At 51.1% G+C, this 17067-nt stretch overlaps 1 protein-coding gene across 1 annotated transcript in view; it reads right to left on the bottom strand.

Moving 5' to 3' along the window:
- Window positions 1-15759, bottom strand: part of Dap (death associated protein) — a 41493-nt gene extending 25734 nt beyond the window's left edge. Inside the window, exons 1-2 of the mRNA XM_005356669.3 lie at window positions 15604-15759; window positions 6913-7009 (exon numbers count right to left, since the gene is read on the bottom strand). Coding sequence (XP_005356726.1) covers window positions 6913-7009; window positions 15604-15658 — 152 coding nt within the window. The 5' untranslated portion in view covers window positions 15659-15759. The remainder of the gene's footprint in view (window positions 1-6912; window positions 7010-15603) is intronic.
- Between the last annotated feature and the right edge of the window lie 1308 nt (window positions 15760-17067).

Below are 17067 nucleotides of genomic sequence, written 5' to 3'. Positions count from 1 at the left end.
GCACCCTGAACACCCCTCCCCATTCTGCCCACGCCATTGGTAACGTCCATTCTAGTCCAATCTACAATGGGACTGCAGTGGACCCGCCAGTGGGGCCCTGTGGGCTGTGTCCTTTTGACCCCCGCTTCTTTCACTTGGCACAGTATTTCAAGATCCTCTTTGCTGTGGCACGAGACACGATTTCTCCCTTTTAAAACTCTAGATAATATTTGAGTGTATGTCCTCACAGAACTTTACAGGCTGCAACAATAAATGAAGAAGGGGGGGGGCATGTCCACTACTCCCGGGGCAGCGTCCCCAGACGCAGTCACTGTCCTGTGAATAGGAGACCTTTCCGAGTGTGACATTACTCTCAGACTTTCAATCCACAGTAATTCACCTTTAATGACTAAACCCTGCCCCAAGGGATGAACACAAATAAAAATCAATGAGCGTTTTGCCTCAAGAGAGTTGAGCAACAACAGAACGCGGCCAAGAAGGTGAAGAGGGCTCTTTCCCCACATAGGCACCAGGCCATCCGCCTGTCCCACCAGCTGAAGGTGGCAGCGAGTTAGCAGGTTTCTTAGAGCTACCTCTTTAAAAAATCTGCCAGACGTCTTCCGAACAAGCACTGTGCTGTTGGGCAGCTGAAGCCAACAGGCTCATTTAAAAGAGCAGAAAGGTTCAGGTAATAATGGGGCAGTAGACTCAACCAAGGCTCTTGTTTTCCATGAAGATATTGTTACATATTTCATTTTATAAACCCAAGCGTGGCTCACATGTTCATGGTTAGCAAACACTCCTGATACACAGGGCAACTCTTGGAGTCTCCACAGACAGAACGGAGAGGTCAGCCCCGGAGTGGACATACAGAAAAGCCTCATTTCTTTCTTCCCTCTTCCACATGCTGAGAGGAGCCCTACCAGAAGGGAGGGTGCATCTGGCTTCTAAGGGCCACTGAGAAGCTAACAAACCACTTCTGGTTTCCACACCTGCTTTGCAGCCAGATGCTGGATAAACGCTGCCCCCAAGTCCATCTGCAGCAGCGTGGAAGCTGAGACTTCATACTCTCATCCCCAGCCTCAAAGAGTTCAGCCTGTTTGGGGACACCTTTGATTGGCTGTGCACCAAATGCAACCCCCCTCTGCTGCCCACTTAGTGAGAGAAATCAGGCTGGATGGGGGAAAACGCCAACTCTTGATGCTGCTGTTTGCCACGCACACCCTGCTCGGATCATAAGGGGATCCTAACTAGAACATCTTAAAGGCAGTTATAGTCTTGCCTATCATGTAAAACTCGTACTCCACGTGTTTGGGAAGAAAGGCTTAACTCCCGCTGTGCACAATGACAAGACAGGCACTGGGATGTGAGCCAATCGGTGAAGAAGGCGGGCATTGAGCTTAGGATGGCTTTAGTTTGAAGAGCAATGGACACGAGAACCCACTCCATTCACACCTGTTTGCCCTGAAGAAACAAGCCGTATTAAGTTAAATCGGCTAGCACCTAATACATGGGCTGTCTATCACTAGGTCTCGTGGTCCTGAGGGCTCCCATGGATGCAGACCCACGTTCCTTCACCTGCCCTCGGCACCTTGCAATAGGTGTGCAATGCGCATGGCTGATGGTTTCCTGAGGCAAACTGTCTTGCTTCATCCTGGACTCATCCCAAGTGCCTAGAACTGTGTTCAAATGCCGCCTTAGGAATGAATTTAAGTGAGTTTTCAGAAAACGGACAAGCGGCTTACAATGAAGCTCATCTAAATGCACACTTGGGAGCAAAAAGGAAAGGAAACCTCATCTCAGCTCACCACCAACGATGTGGCAAATGCCAATGATCTAATTGGATTTGACAAGAAGCAGTCCGCCCCCACTAAACCTGAAATTACCCAGAAGGTCATTACAAATTTAAGCTCACATCCTGAATCATTAATGGGAAACTTCACTACAAGGGTGGTTGGACCTTGACATAACAGCTAATGATAGGATCAGGTTGCTATTGCTTATTTCACCTTTATCAATTAGGTTGCCATCTAGTTTATAGATATCATATAACTTACAGAATGGAGTTATAGCACTAAACAGTGTGTGTGTGTGTGTGTGTGTGTGTGTGTGTAATGAAAAAATGACCAAGGCATGGCGGCACAAGCCAATAACCCCAGCACTTGGGAGACTCAGGCAAAGGGAATCTCAAGTTTGAGGTCAGCCTCGACTATATAGTGAGACCTTTCTCAAACAATCCAACAGAATGAATACAGAAAATATTCTTTAAAATCGATGGGGCGTGAAATCGAAATGTGGGGCCACGCCCTCTGGACAGAACACCTGGCCTGGAAGACGGGTTGCTACAGTGCTCAACTAGGACAAGAGTAAATGCTGGCAGAGGGGCTCCTTTGCCACGAGAACTTCACACACTGTACCTCAGATACGCTTTGTTCTGAGGGTCTTGTGACAGCTGCGTCATCTCAGTCCATAAACAGGGGCCACCAGTCAGCCCTCCGTAAAGACCTTTCATGTCACACAAGGCCCTGAATACACAGACACGAAGCCTTTGGTGCAGCACAAGGCTCCAGAGCCCACTGCACACCAACCGGGGTCAGCTCTGGCTGCCATGTCACCGGGGCCCCGACACAACACTGAGTTTGGTCTGCTGGCACCAAGCAACCCTGGTCTGCCTATATCTGCATACATGTCGGGGGGGGGGAAGGACACTCGACAGGCAGCTGGGACTTACAGACAACGCTGAACTTACAGATGGTTTACACATTGGTCAACCACACGGAGCCATCAGGGTTCACACACCCAGACCACAGCCCAGAGATAAACAGTCTCATGTGGGGGCCTTGTGACCTAAGTGACAAACAGCTGTGCTAGCCTCTGGCTTCAGAGTTCTCATTTCCCTATTTCTTATCCCAGTAGATAACGTACGTAAGGAGAGAACCAGTAAGACCGCAGTGGGTCATAATTTGGCATTTGTTTGGGGCTCATTCTAAAGGGGCTGTGGTGAGGTCTTAAACCTTTAAGTTTCCGAACGCCGACATTATTTGGAAGCAGGGTCTTCACAGAGACAGGCAGAGGAAGGTCACCAAGGTGAGGCCCTCATGCAGGAAGAAGGGGAAATGTGGACGTGGAGACACGTGACAGGAGGAGGTGGCGTGTGTAAGGTCTACAAGTCACGGAAACTCGGACGCTGCTGGCTGTGCGGAAGCCGCTTCTCCCAGGCTGAGCATGGCCAGTGGCACCCTGAAGCGGAGCAGCTGTGGATCATTTCCACAACGCCTCAGGCGATCAGGCTTCTCCTGTGGGGGAAGGACGGGTGCTCAGGAGACCTCCCGTTCCTAGGTAAAGCCCCAGGGCCACGTGTCTCCCACAGTTACGGCTCTGCTCTGCACCTCCACGCTCTTGCTGGTTCACACAGCCAGGTCGTCACAGAGATGACCCACCCCATTGCTAGTTCTAGTTCTCTGCCTGGTTTTATCATGTGACCAAATGCCTGGCAAAAACAACCGAAAGAAAGATTGGTTTGGGCGCAGGTTGGAAAGCTCAGTCCGTCCTGGAAGGGAGGGCGTGGCAGAACAGGAGGCTCTGTATCAGTGTAGCCGTGAGACAGAGCGAGAAAGCCTGCACACCCGGCACACGGACGGACGACATCATCGCCATGGCCCAGAGCCCTCTACTCCTGCGCATCCTAAGGGAAGACCTGTGCCAGCACAGACTCCTCCAGCACGGAGCGGGACGAGCAGACACAGTCCCTCTGCACAGCATTCTCTCCTCCTCCTAAGCTGTTTATGTCAGGCGTTCTGTCCCAGGGACAAGGAGGCTAACAAGCACACCATCTTCCCAGAGCTACAGCAGAACAAATACGTTTTCAGACAGATGAGAGACGAAAGGATCCATCCCCAAGAGACACTCTGTCAGTCCATTTTCTGCCATATAATGTAATAATGTGATTGTAAAGAAAAGAGCGTCGACCTCCGCGCATGGTCTAATCCAAGGTCAGGGGCTGCGTCTGGTGACAGCTCCAAGGGGGCGCGGGGCAGCTTGGGGGTATGGCATATGGATTACTTTCTGGTGCCCCCATCTTGTGTACAAAGCTACCAGAATCCATTCATGGGGCCCAGGCCATGACTTACATAACCACCTCTTAAAGCCCGCTAGTCTGACCTTTTCACCGTCTCTGCCTCACAGTGGGGGCTGAATTTCAACTCAGGAGTGTCTGAGGGGCAGACTTGGCCCATTTCCAAGACACACACCTTACTGTAGAGGACACCAGGCAGAATACATATGTGGACATCTACAGTAGATCATAAATGACTTCATCTCTTTAACTATGAACTATAACAACAAACATTAACTATGTACAAGGGGACCGCAGTCCCTGACATGCTTGAGCTAACTCCGCTGTGAGCATTGGCTAAAGGTCCCTCTTCACAGGCCTGTGCTAGCGATCTCAAGTTTCTACTCAAAGCAGGCCGTGGTGGGAGTATTTAGCTCACAAAACAGCAAGTGCTACAGACGAAGGCTTGGTCATCAGGAGAGGTGTGGCTAGCAGTTCCCACAGACGGTATCGGGAGTACAGGGAGAACAGCAGGAGCACCAAGAGAGGATGGTCCTAGACAGTTTCAGGGCTTCCTCTGTTCACCTTTTATTATTTTAGGAACATGAGCATATATGCCTATATATACACATACCCATGTATATATACCTGATGGGCCTAGTGCTGAGCATTTTATCTACATATATATGTCACATGTGTCTGGTGCCTGGAGAGGCCAGAGAGCCACTGGATATCTTGCTGGAGTCAGAGATGCTTGGGAGGCTCCATAGGGTGCTCGAAATCGAATGTGGTTCCTCTGCAAGAGCGGTCAGTGATCTTGATCACCGGGCCATCTCTCCAGCCCTGATTTTCATGGTTTTCATTTCTCTCTTACATTTAGCATCTCAAAGCAGCCCGGCAGCATAAGGCATTTCTAAATCCCTGGAAAATTAAAGATTAAGGGCTGCATAAGCTCATGTGAAGAAATAATTGCCAGGGAGGTTGTGAGACACCTTGGGTCACAAAATGACCTCCTCGGGGCTCCGAACGTTCATCTTCTGTGTAATCACTGCTCTGTCTCCAAGAGGAAGGAGGAAGCCACCAGAAATGAGTTGGCAAACAGTCTTAAACATCCAGGAGATGTTTAAAAGAGAGTTTGCAAGTGTGACTCTAAGGGGGAGATTGACATGGGACGTAGTCAGCAGCCTTATTTTCACATCCGGAGTAAAAGCTTAGGGTTGTAAGATTAAAGTCAGCCCAACTGCAGACCCAATGCCACTCCCCGGAGGACGACTACATACTCTATACATTCTGGAAATAAACAGGCCTTTTCCATGTATAAAGCGATGCCGGCCCTGTCCCTGGAGCCACGCTGAAAACTGATAACTCCCCAATCTCTTTATGGTGAAGGTACACAGGTGGTCTGTGGCATATGTGCGCACACACAGAAAAGCAATAAGAAGTATCTTCAAAATCCCTAAAGAAGCAACAGCGATAATCATTACTGAGCTATGTTGACTATTACTCAGACACCCAGCACAGGACAGGGAGGGAGGCAAAGTCAAGCTTGCACCGTCACACGGGGCACCAGGACCGATGCCTGCATCAGCACAAGTCAACAGCCTGCTGTGCAGATTTCTCCCACTCGGGATGTGCTCCCATTAGGTCACATGGCTTAGCTGCACTGGTGAAGAGCCAAGCCAGAGCCAATATACCCCACAAGGAGCACAGCAATCTGACTCCAGAGTAGCACAACAGAGACTTTGCCTGCAGCTCTGCAGACTTGACTCTGCAATCAGCTTGCTCCATCCTCCCTGGCTCTACAGATGTGTGTGTGTGTGGGGGGGGGGATTGATTAATCCTTCAGGAGAAGAGGATGCTGTAATCTAAGGCGGGCACACCCCATCTCCCTCTCAACGCCACTCCTCTGTGATTTTAGCTGCTCCTCTCCCACATTAGCTGCTACATCTCTGCTCATCGGAAAGTCAGAAGAAGCGCAAGGGGCCGCCCTGTCTTGGCTCCTACACACAGGTAACTTTCCATCCCTCGAAATCTGGAGGCTGGACCACTCCCTTTCCTGGCCAGCAACCCCCTTCCTTCTTGCTAGAGTGGAGACACCATGCGCAGTGGAACGCTGCTGCGGATGCTCTTCCACATGGATGTATTCACGGTTGTGTCTGAGGTGGCGATCATACGACACGGTTACTCACGATGAGGGATGCAGCCTTCAAACCAAGCTTCGAGACCAGAACCTTCAAGGAAAAGAGGTGGCCGACAGAGGGGCAAACAGAATGCAGGACCCCGGAGGGCTGGGGCTGTCACTGAAGGACGCACACAGTCACTTGGAGAGTAACCTTGCTTATTACAGATCTGCCCGCGGAGCATTTCCCAAGTCGGTTCCCTACCCTGCCTGTGAGGATGCTGAGGTTCCACGGTGTGAGCGGTCACAGGAGGTCCAGGGGGATCCAGGCGGAAGCCCTAGTGGAGAGCTCCTGTCCACAGATGGGCAGTGCACACGTCTCGGGACTGGGCAGAGACCTGAGCACCAAGAACCACCAGGCACAAGAATCCATTTCCTCCACCCTGTGGCCTGCCGGGAGAGGTGGAAGCTGTGTCCCCCGGCCCCCTCCAGAGTGCCAGTCTAAAGGGCTACAGGGTGAGGGTATGCTCCGCTCAGCTCCTGGGCCCAGCAGCCCTGGTTGGACCAGAGGACAGGGTGCCTGGCGGAGGTGAGCCAGACGGCACGCTCCAGATGCACCGTCTCCCCGCTGCTAGTGCAGAGTCCTGCCCCACACAGTGTGCGGGCTGGAAGTCCAGGAGGTGCTGGACGCACAGACAGCATTAATATTTAACCGAGCGGTCACTTGCACAGTCTGCTCGTGTCACTAGCTGTCTCTCACCTGCTGCTTTCCCATTCTTGCTCATCTTTGTCTTTTTCTTCCTTCCCGTCTCCCGTGTGTGGGTGTTTCTGCACAATCCGCATTCCGCCGGCTTTCACTGAAATAAAAACAAAGGTGGGGTGACCAGGGTGGAGGGGTGTCTGCCTGTGGATCTGGGGCACCTGATGGAAGGCCACGGTTATCGAATGGACACCAGGGACAGTGACAATCATAAACAGGGGGAGGGTAGCGTGACGTAGAGGAGACGGACTTGATACAGTCCTCGGTGCCCTTTTATACCTTAGACACTTCCCACGGCTCCTGCGTTCCTTTCCGATCACCTCCAAGTACTTTCTAAGAACAGCAGTGTGAATGGAACATAAGCCAGGTGACATCGTGGCTACTCTGGGCTCTCTGTGTCATAGGGACAAAACATGGGCCTCTTAAAGCCTGCCTCGTGATCTGAGTTCTTCAAACACCAGTGGTTTGGACAGGGTGACATAGCCATGGCTGCCCAGCAAGTTCTGGGAAATTCCCTCACACCGGGTTATGGACATGAATCACGCCCAGCTTCTGGGTGGGTGCCAGGAATCCGAACTCAAGTCCGCAGGCTTTCAGAATAAGCCCTGGGCTGAAATGGCCGTCCTCTCAGCTCCCATGGGTTCTTCTCAAGAGAGACTGGTACTGGGTGAACCTCAGAGCCCAGCCATGGGCCGCAAAGCCATTCAGAGCAACCCTCCTTCCCAAACAGTGCTCCAAAAGGCTGCTGTTGGCAGAAGTCATGTTCTTTCTAAAAGCAGCTTTTAAACACACTTCCTGTACCATGGAACTCGCCTGTTTAGACGGTCTAACACGGCCTGGTGTACTCAGAGCGGTGAGACCACGCTATCACTGCTTTCCCTTACCCCACGCAGAAATCCCACACCCATGAAGAGCCTTCCCTGTCCATCCCTCCTTGGCTCTGGTAACCATCAGTCATGTATATTCCTACTCTGGACATCTATGGTGGAGAAATCACAGAACACACAGAATTTGGTCACTGGCTCTTTTCCTTTATTTATTTATTTATTTATTTATTTTTTTGGTTTTTCAAGACAGGGTTTCTCTGTGGCTTTGGAGCCTGTCCTGGAACTAGCTCTTGTAGACCAGGCTGGTCTCGAACTCACAGAGATCCGCCTGCCTCTGCCTCCTGAGTGCTGGGATTAAAGGCGTGCGCCACCACTGCCCGGCCGTTTTCCTTTATTTTCAAAGTTCACCTATGTTACCCCATGCATTAGGGCTTCATTCTTTAATGCCAAATACAGTCCTCTGCATGGGTACAGCACATATTTGATTTGCCCACTCACCAGGTGATGGGCACTTAGGGTGTTGGCAGTTTGGGCTGTTATGAGCACTGCAGCGTTGGATAACGTTTATATAATTTTCTGTGTCTGTATGTTCATTTCCTTGGATCTGTAGATAGGCATGGGATAGCTGGGTTCCATAGGAACCCTGTGTACCCTACTGAGAAATGACCAGCGTACACCAGGGGCCTCTGATTTCTACACATGTGTACCCACATGTTATCTGTAATTGTAGTCAAGCTAGCCAGGGAAGAAGGGGTAGAGATGGAGAGTGTAGGATGGAAAAAATGAGGAAATGCCAGGTAGACAGAATCCAATGGATTGCCATGCGTGCATGAGTGTGGAGGCCGAGGGTGGATACTGGATATTTCTCAATCTTTCCTCCACCTGTTGTTTTTGAGCGAAGCAGGTTCTGAGGAGCCGTCTATCTCCACCTCTCTAGCACTGCAATTACAGACACGAACTAGCTTCTATGTGTGGGTGCCAGGAATCTGAAATCAGATCCTCAAGCTTTTGGAGCAAGCACATTACCAACGCGGCCATCTCCCCAGCCCCAGATGGGTCCAAGGGAGATCTTAGGAGCCTGTACTGCGCTAATGTGCATCAAGCTTGTAGGTGGGCGGGAACAAGAAGCGGTGAGGGACAATTGTCTATATTCTGTCGATTATGTTTTAAATAAACACTGATTGGCCAGTAGCTGGGCAGGAAGTATAGGCAGGTCATTGAGAACAGGAGAATTCCGGGAAGAGGGAAGCTCCCTCTGCAGTCCTGTCCAGACACAGGAGAAGCAAGAGGTAACTATGCCGCTGACAAAGGTACCGAGCCATGTGGCTAACACAGACAAGAATAATGGGCTATTGTAAGTTATAAAAGTTGATAAGAAGCCTGTGCTAATGGGCCAATCAGTTTATGATTAATGTAGACTTCTGTGTGATCTCTTTGGGACTTAATGACTGTGGAAACCGGGCAAGACAGAAACCTCAGACAACAATGAAGTCTCCCCAAATATATCTGACAACAGATTCTCCCCAATAAGCCTGTGTATCATCTTTTAGTAGCATTGTTCCAGGACAGGGTTTGCATGTGCCCTATGCTCACCAAGCCTTGTACCACGGTGTGGAGCTTAAGTTCTGTAAAGCTGATCTGTCTTAAGACTCTGGAGAATGCCCAATCTAGCCCAGGCATTCTGATCAGAGGGCTGCGCTTAAATGGTGAATCTGCCAATCTGGGCTTGAAACTAAAACCCTGGTGCCTCACCCTTTAATGCAGGAACACCATGCTACTCTGGGGGAAAAACGGATCCTATTTAACAATGTTCCCAGAAATCTGCCTTTTATCTCAACAACTGATTTTCAGTAACTTTATGTCTCTTTAAAGAGCTCAGTTTTGTCTGCACATCATCATCAGGTCTTTGCTGGGGACTTGGTCCTGCCTTGTTTCTAACCATGTATCTGTCTCAGGCACATCTGTCCTACAGCTGCCTGTCCTGCTATTTCCTCAACTGAGGTCTCTGTGTGCCGACCTTTGCTGTCTACCTCTGTCGGCTCCTGAGTTTGGTGGCTGTGGCTCATATGCTGTATTCCCTGCCAGAGACAGCAAGAGTCACTCCTGGTGGAGGCAGCCGCTCTATGGAGAGAGAGGCTGTAACTGTTTCCGTTCAGGTCCTCTCATCCTTCTGATGGATTTCTTAGCATGGGAAGGGCAATAGTGGATGCCAAGGTTTAAATGTGGCATGCCCCACGCAGCTGTGTTCGAAGCTCTTGGCCTCCAGTTGCTGGCTCTGCTTAGCAAGACCGTGGACCATTGAGACATGCCACCTAGCAGATGGACATAGACAGCTAGAGGGGGTAGGGAAGCTTTGGAGATCATATCTCAGCCCTGGTTCCAGTCCTGGGCACTGTCTCTTGATCTGCCAAGAAATGGGAAGCCTCCAGTCATCGTGAACTCTGCCATACCTGCCTGGCTTCAGTGGATGCTCACATAGCCCAGGGTGTGAGCTCTATAAGGCAAAGGTGGAGAATGTGAGGGGCAGCAGCAAGGGTGGACACTGGGTGCTGATGTCTGGCCTATCTACTTGTCAGTTGTGGGAAATCTCAGTGAGAACCCTCCGCCCCAGACCATGTAGTCTCCAGAGGCTCTCCGTGGTATGCACTAAAATTATGAGCACCCCGCCCCCCATGCCCTGATCCTGCACCTCAGACAGCTCATCACTAAGGAAGCTGAGGGGAAGTGGAAGAGAGCAACGCTCTTCGGTTAGGGTGCAGGCTGCTGATTTAAGCCACACAGGCCGGGGAGGAAATGGACCAACAAAGGCTGTGTCCATCTTCCACATCACTGCGTCTGAGAGCAGAGGCACCATCTGAGAGCAGAGGCACCACGCAGCTCTCTCGTCAGTCACGAGAAAAAGCAGGACCTGACTGCTGGAGGTGCTGGGGAGAATTGTCATCAGAAATCCTGGAAGCAGGGACTGTTAGGTATTGGCCGATGCCACCTCTGGACCCGCGTGGCAACTGGGTCAAGGCCACTTAGCTGGGTCATGGGCAGCAGAATGGGGAACAGTGACTGTGGTGTTACTTTTAATGTCTCCTCTCCCCAGAACTTACGAATGTGTTCTATGGCAAGGTGTGGCTGCAGAGGGAATGGAAAGCCAACTGTCTGAACCTAAGATTACTCTCGATTAGCCACGTGGACCACGTAATCAGAGGGTCTTTAGATGTGACAAGAGGAAAGAGAAGAGTCAGGGTCCCAGTGGGGATGGAGGAACGGGCTACAAACCAAGGCATGTGGGTGAACTCACCACAGAGAAGGCTCCCCCCAGAGCCTCCAGAGGACAACAGCCCTGCTCACACCTTGGCCTGAGCATTGTGACACCTACTCTAGACTCTTCCTAGACTGTGAAAGGAAGAACTGAATTATTTTGCATTTACTGAGATAAAAAAAAAAATCAAAGTCGTAGGACTAAAAAGAGCAAAGTGCACTATTTCTCACTCGACCTGAAATAAACACAATCATTTGTCTAGTGACTTTAAGCTCATCGTAGTTTTAAAACCACCAAGTTTACTATAATTACCTGCAGAAACTACCACAGCAAAGCCTGCCTCTCATGGGCCCCGCCAGAGATCTGATATTCTACCACATTCAACCCTCTGTGGCAGCCTGTGCAGACATGGCAGCATCACAGGGCAGAAAGTGCCCAGGAATCCACGCTGCTCCTTGTTGGAGGTTCAACAGGAGAAAAAGGAACTTTGACTTCTTCAGCTCAGACTGTTTTAAAAAGCGAATATTCCCTGTGTCAGCAAAACGATGCCTGAGATATGGATGTGAGACAGCCACCAAGCATGTCAGGACACAGGGTGGTGGCTGAAATGAACAGGGCACATACAGCAGGCTCCACAAGGGGAAGCTAGCCGGAGCTGCCTAAGGAACAGGGGAGGTAACTGTAACCGCATTACAAATGCTAGGTTAACCCTGATAAAAACACGTAAGAGAAAACAGTCACTAAAGCATGGCGTGCCCCATGGCATGCTGGGAGTGGAAGCAGAGGACGCTTGCTCCCTTCAACCGGTGGTCAATGGCTGGGTTCCCTGGCTGAATGTGGGAACCTGCTTACCACGTGTATGACAGGATGCTCGCTACAGAAAGGCAAATTCACCTTTCATTTCTGGCAACAGAACAGCCTGGATAACCCAAAAACTTCCTGCAAGAGAGTACTTCAGGGTCAATTACCATCCGCAAGCTTTAATGCATCCTGAAGCCATGTCTGAATGATTAATGCAATGGAGCTGAATTATATCGGTGTTGCTGAAAATAGCAAGTGGCCTATTTCCCTCCGTATGTGACATAAACAGCCACGTTCACATTTCTGTCTGACAACTTCTGGGGGACAGAAAAGCCGCAACACGTGATGATGGGATCACGTTATCAGTTTAGGAAACTCGACTTATCGTGTTGGCTCCTCTGGGCAATGGGTACACGTGGTGGGGGCTATAAGCCTGAAACGTGTATCTGCCAAGCGAGTCTTTATCCAGTTCACATGGGGTCTGGCAGGGGTGAGTCATCGCGTGTAGTCTGGGCAGCTGGGAAGGCCACGGCCGCCGTTAGAACCAAAGCAGCTTCTGAATGCGTTGCTGCCTTAGCAAGAGCGGGGAAACCAATGGGCTCACCCCAGTTCTCCATGCATTTTCTGGTGAGGAGCAGCAGTGGGGGCTGCAGTCTGGGCTGCCTGGCTTGCTGTCAGGGAGATGCCTGCAGAGCACAGTGAAGCGCCTTCTTTCCCAGGAAGGTCTCTGTGCAGCACGGTCCTTCTTTGCAAACCACCTCCCTAACCTCACAGCTTGGGAGTGGCCTCTGTCTGGCGATGGACACTGTCAGGCTGCTAAGGTCCTTCAGGCCAGTCCCCCACCTCCCATAACCAGCTCTTAGAGGTTAGTAAGTCACCCCAAATAGCTCTGCCAATGATTTAAATGGCACTGCCCACAGTATCTTGATGGTAGGCCACTGCAGTCAAAGTGCCCAGCGCTTAAATACTTGCTTGCTGGTATGGTTGTAGTACTGACCAGACTCTAGTTACTGCTTCTACCATGCTAATTCTAGCCGTTCACAACCTGTGCAAATGAGGTCAGCAGGGAGGCTGTAGGCGTGGCATTAGAAAGTGAGGTGAGGGGTGGAGGCAGACAGGCCTTGGGGAAACCTTCCTGGAGCTGTTTACTAAGCGGCTCCTTCTAGGTAGTGTTGCCAGCCCCTGAAGGTGCAGACGCAGGCAGGCAGGGAAACCAGGAGAGTGGGAGAGACTGGGGGTAGGTGCAGCGAGGAAAGCGGGCATTGTAGGTACTGGAGAGGTCAATAAAGAGAGACCACAAGAGAGGACAGCAAAAGAGGCGTGGTAAGAGGATTTTATTATTTTCAATGAAAGATTTAAGCACAAGTCTGTTATACAATGTAAGCACTTAATGAAAGCTTTCCCCAAGTTCTTACACAGTCATTTTGACTTATGGACTGTGTTCTCGGCAATCCTTTATTATTCTTTACTAGTGGGTGGCCCTTTCTTCTTTCTACAAACATTTATCCTGCAGCGCTGCTGCTCTCTCGTATTGCCAGACAAAAAAGGGCACACTCTGGCCTCCCGGCCACAGAAAGGAACTTCTGCAGATAAGGAGAAACACACACTACACAGGAGGGTGCAGCCGGGAAGCACAGCCTGCTATCAGCACGGTCCCTCCCACCCCTCTGGGCTCATGGGTCAGGTGAGTTAAAAGGCTTGCCCTAAGGTCACAGACCTGTTTGATTAACAAGAGGAACAAACAGGCAAAGGAGCAAAAGTTACAGTCTCAAGGCCAGGCCCCAACGGCGGCTACCCCTGGTCCAGTCTCTAATGTCAGGTGAGGAGACCCCTGAGTCCCAGAGAAGCACAATGTCAGGCCCCAAAATTCTAAACTTAGAGCCCAAGTGCACAGCTGCACAAGCACAGCAAGGTGGTTCTCCCTGTAGGCACAAACAAGGCATTCCATTTCTAATTCAAAAGCCTGTTTGCAAATCAAAGTAAACCAGAACTCTCCAGTTTCTCCAATTGAGCTTTTCCTTCCTCTGATCCTGAGGTGTGCCTCTTATTCTCTGTGAGCAATTTAATCAATGTTGTTTTGACTCTTTGTCTTTCTAAGAGGCACACATTAATGAACTCCTTCTTCAGGGAGACTCCATTGATCTCTGTTGAGCACAGGCCCCTCGCCTCAGCCTGGAATCCTGCATTGTGGGTCAGGCCAAGCAGCACAAATCCACAGGCAGCTGGACTCAAACTACTCCTTTAAGAGTTAAAGGTCAGGGTTTTCCTTAATGGAAACCTTTCTTTGTTGTTCTTTGGTTTTGCTCTTCTTAAATTTTAATAGAAAAAAAGTTTTTATACAATATAGTCTGATTATGATTTTCCCCTCCCCAACTCCTCCCCCACTGTCCTACCTACCCAACTTCACTTTTTTTTAAAGAAGAAAATTAAACACACTCTCTCTCTCTCTCTCTCTCTCTCTCTCTCTCTCTCTCTCACACACACACACACACACACACACACACACACCACAAAACCAGAAACCAAAACACACAAAGCAAAAGGCTAATAAGACAAGAAAAAACACCAACAAACAAACCAAAAAAAACCCCACAAAACAAACAAACAAAAAACCCAAAGCAACACAACACAGGAAATCTACAAAAAAAAAATACCATTGAGTTCATTTTGCCTTGGTCATCTACCTACGGAGCATGGGGCCTACTCTGAAAAGTGAGACTCTATTGGAGAAGACTAATTTTTCCTTTGCAAAACGGGCACTAGTTTTGGATAGGCTTGGTTAGGGGCTGGAGTCTGTGTCTTAAAGGGAGTCTTTCCAAGGGTGGTTTTGTTTGGTCCGAAGCGAGGATTGAACCCAGAGCGTTTACGTACTCCATGATGGAATCTTACAGCAAACACAAAGTGTTTCCACCACAGCGGGATCCTTTTCTAACTCCTACACCCCGCGAGGTTAGCGGAGGGGCGCTGTCACAGTGCACGCCTTTCCGTCGCTCCTGTCCTCCCGTGGGGGCCAGCAGCTGCAGAGGTGTGACATTTTTACAAACAGGGAGACTGCACAGATGTGTCCCCCTCCCAGCACAGTCCTCTAAGGTTTGTTGGAGAAGCCCTGGTTCAGAGTGTGTGCCGCCGAGACCTGGAGCACTCTAAGAAGACTTGGCTTCTGGGACCCGCGGCCTTCGAGCCGCCTCTCAGGGGTGTTCTTACAGGCATCCTTGCCACCTAGCCCCACCAGCGTGGCAGCCACGAAGGAACAAACAGGAACTGAGTGGAGGCGGCGCCCATTGCTTGCCATTTCCTAAGAAAGGTGCCTCTTTCCTGAACTTAACTGCCTTGGCTTAGAGTTTGAGGGTTTGCTTTAAAAATATTACTTTAACCACTTTCAATAGAATACTGGGTGAGAAATGAAAATGAGGAGAGAAAGCCATGCCAGGTGATTAGTGATCGGGATTATTTCCGCTCCTTTGGTCTGTCAGTGTGAAACGCTGTCAGCCCACGATTAATCATCACGGCATAACACTGCCTTTTAATTGTTGGGGGCTCCCCCCAAACATCTGTGCAATCTCAGCGGAAGCTGCCGACGTTTGAGTTCTGAGTTGTACAACTGGGCTTAGCGCGGGCACTCGCGGCGACTCCCGAGGTGGCTACGTGTCCCCGCCGGGGAGGGCTGGATGCCCGCGTCCCGCTCACCTGCGACCCGGAGCCCCCGCTCACCTGCGCGCGTGCGCATCGCCCCGGTCCGGGACCCGGGGAACCCCGATCCTGCCCCGCCCCCGCCCGGCGCCCCGAGACAAAGTGTAAACCAGTCAGTACCGGCGGGCGGGTGTCCAGCTTTGGTCTCCAGCTTCCCTTCTGGAGGCGAAGACATGGCGCCGCTGGCTCGAGGGGCAACAACGACGGCGGCGGAGGGGTGGGCGGCTGCGCGCGCGCGAGGCCCCGGAGGGACGGAAGGCGTGGGGCGCGCGAGGCTCGGGGACGCGCACTGCCGCCTTGGGCCGAGGGCGTGGCTCCGGGCGACTGCGTGGCACGGCCACGCCCACTCGCGCTGGGCGAGCCGCCCCGCCCTGCCCCACCCTGGCCGAGTGGAGCGTGCGCAGCCGCCAGCGCCACGTCTATCTCCTGGCAGCTAGCCGGGCAGAGTGACAAGGCGCGTGTCCGTGGAGGGTGCGCGACTCCGCGATCGCTGGAGAGCTGGACGGGCAATGAGGCTCCTCCGCCTAGCTGTCCCCGAGGGAAGCGTCGCCCGCCGGTGGTTCGAGACCTCAGCGCCGGGTTTCGGTCAGAGATGACAGGGGCCTGCTTCATCTCTCAGCTATCAGCTCATTGCCCATGGCTCCTTGGCCCATTTCGCTGCGCGACTCATCCGGTGCCTCTCCAGAACCCACAGCTCTACAAAGATCAGCAGTGGCACATTTCCTGTCTTTAGGAAAAGGCCTGCCACCATCCCCTTTGAGTTACATATGTACCTTTGACGACACAGCTATTCAGAGAGGCCGGGTGCCACACCCTTCTACTCTTTTCTCAATCCACAACGTGTTGACTAGCCCCTTCCCTGGCCCCATGCTGCCAAATCCAAAGATCACTTGTCCAGTGCCCTTGATCTCGTAGTAGCATCGGAGACAGCTGTGGATCCTCTTTAGCTTTAGGGATTCTGTGTCTTGTTCAGTCCGGAGGCCACCCTGGCTTACCATTCAGCTTGGCGGGCTTCCCTGTAGACCTGTAATGCATCAGTCTCAGCTCTTCCTCCCTACAAGTTCCTTGGATGCTCTCTCCCGTACTAGTGTTTGAGTCTGGGCATTTATTTAACTTACAGCCCTCATGAGGCAGATGGATTACAGGCTTGTATAGAGAACAAATTCTCAGTAGAGATGTTTCCCAGGTTTGAAGCCTTACAGACGCCAAATGCAACCTGGAGCACAAACAGCCCACCAGGCTCTTTTGTGATGGGGCCTGGCAAACTATCACCTCATTGCTCATGGCTCCTTGGGCCACACTGGCTGTTCTGGGGCTTACTAGAGGGATAGGCTAATTCTTTCAGTCTTAGCGTCTACCATTTTCATCAGTGAGCATGGTCTCCTCCAGACTCCCACGTGATCCACTGCTTCCTGCATCACAGCCAACTCTTAAGGTCAGCTGACCGGAGAGAACCCCGCTCTTTCCATTGTTTAGATTGCATGTTTTAAAGCACTAGTAAAACAATACGCTAGAGAATATAATTTTGTTTCTGCAATGGATTTTTTTTTTATCACTGTGTGTAAAATACAGGAATTGCCCCAC

This window comes from Microtus ochrogaster, chromosome 19, assembly GCF_000317375.1.
Source record: "Microtus ochrogaster isolate Prairie Vole_2 chromosome 19, MicOch1.0, whole genome shotgun sequence".
Taxonomy (NCBI): Eukaryota; Metazoa; Chordata; class Mammalia; order Rodentia; family Cricetidae; genus Microtus; species Microtus ochrogaster.
The sequence above is the reverse complement of the archived record's forward strand: the minus strand, read 5'-3'. Positions and strand labels throughout refer to the sequence as shown.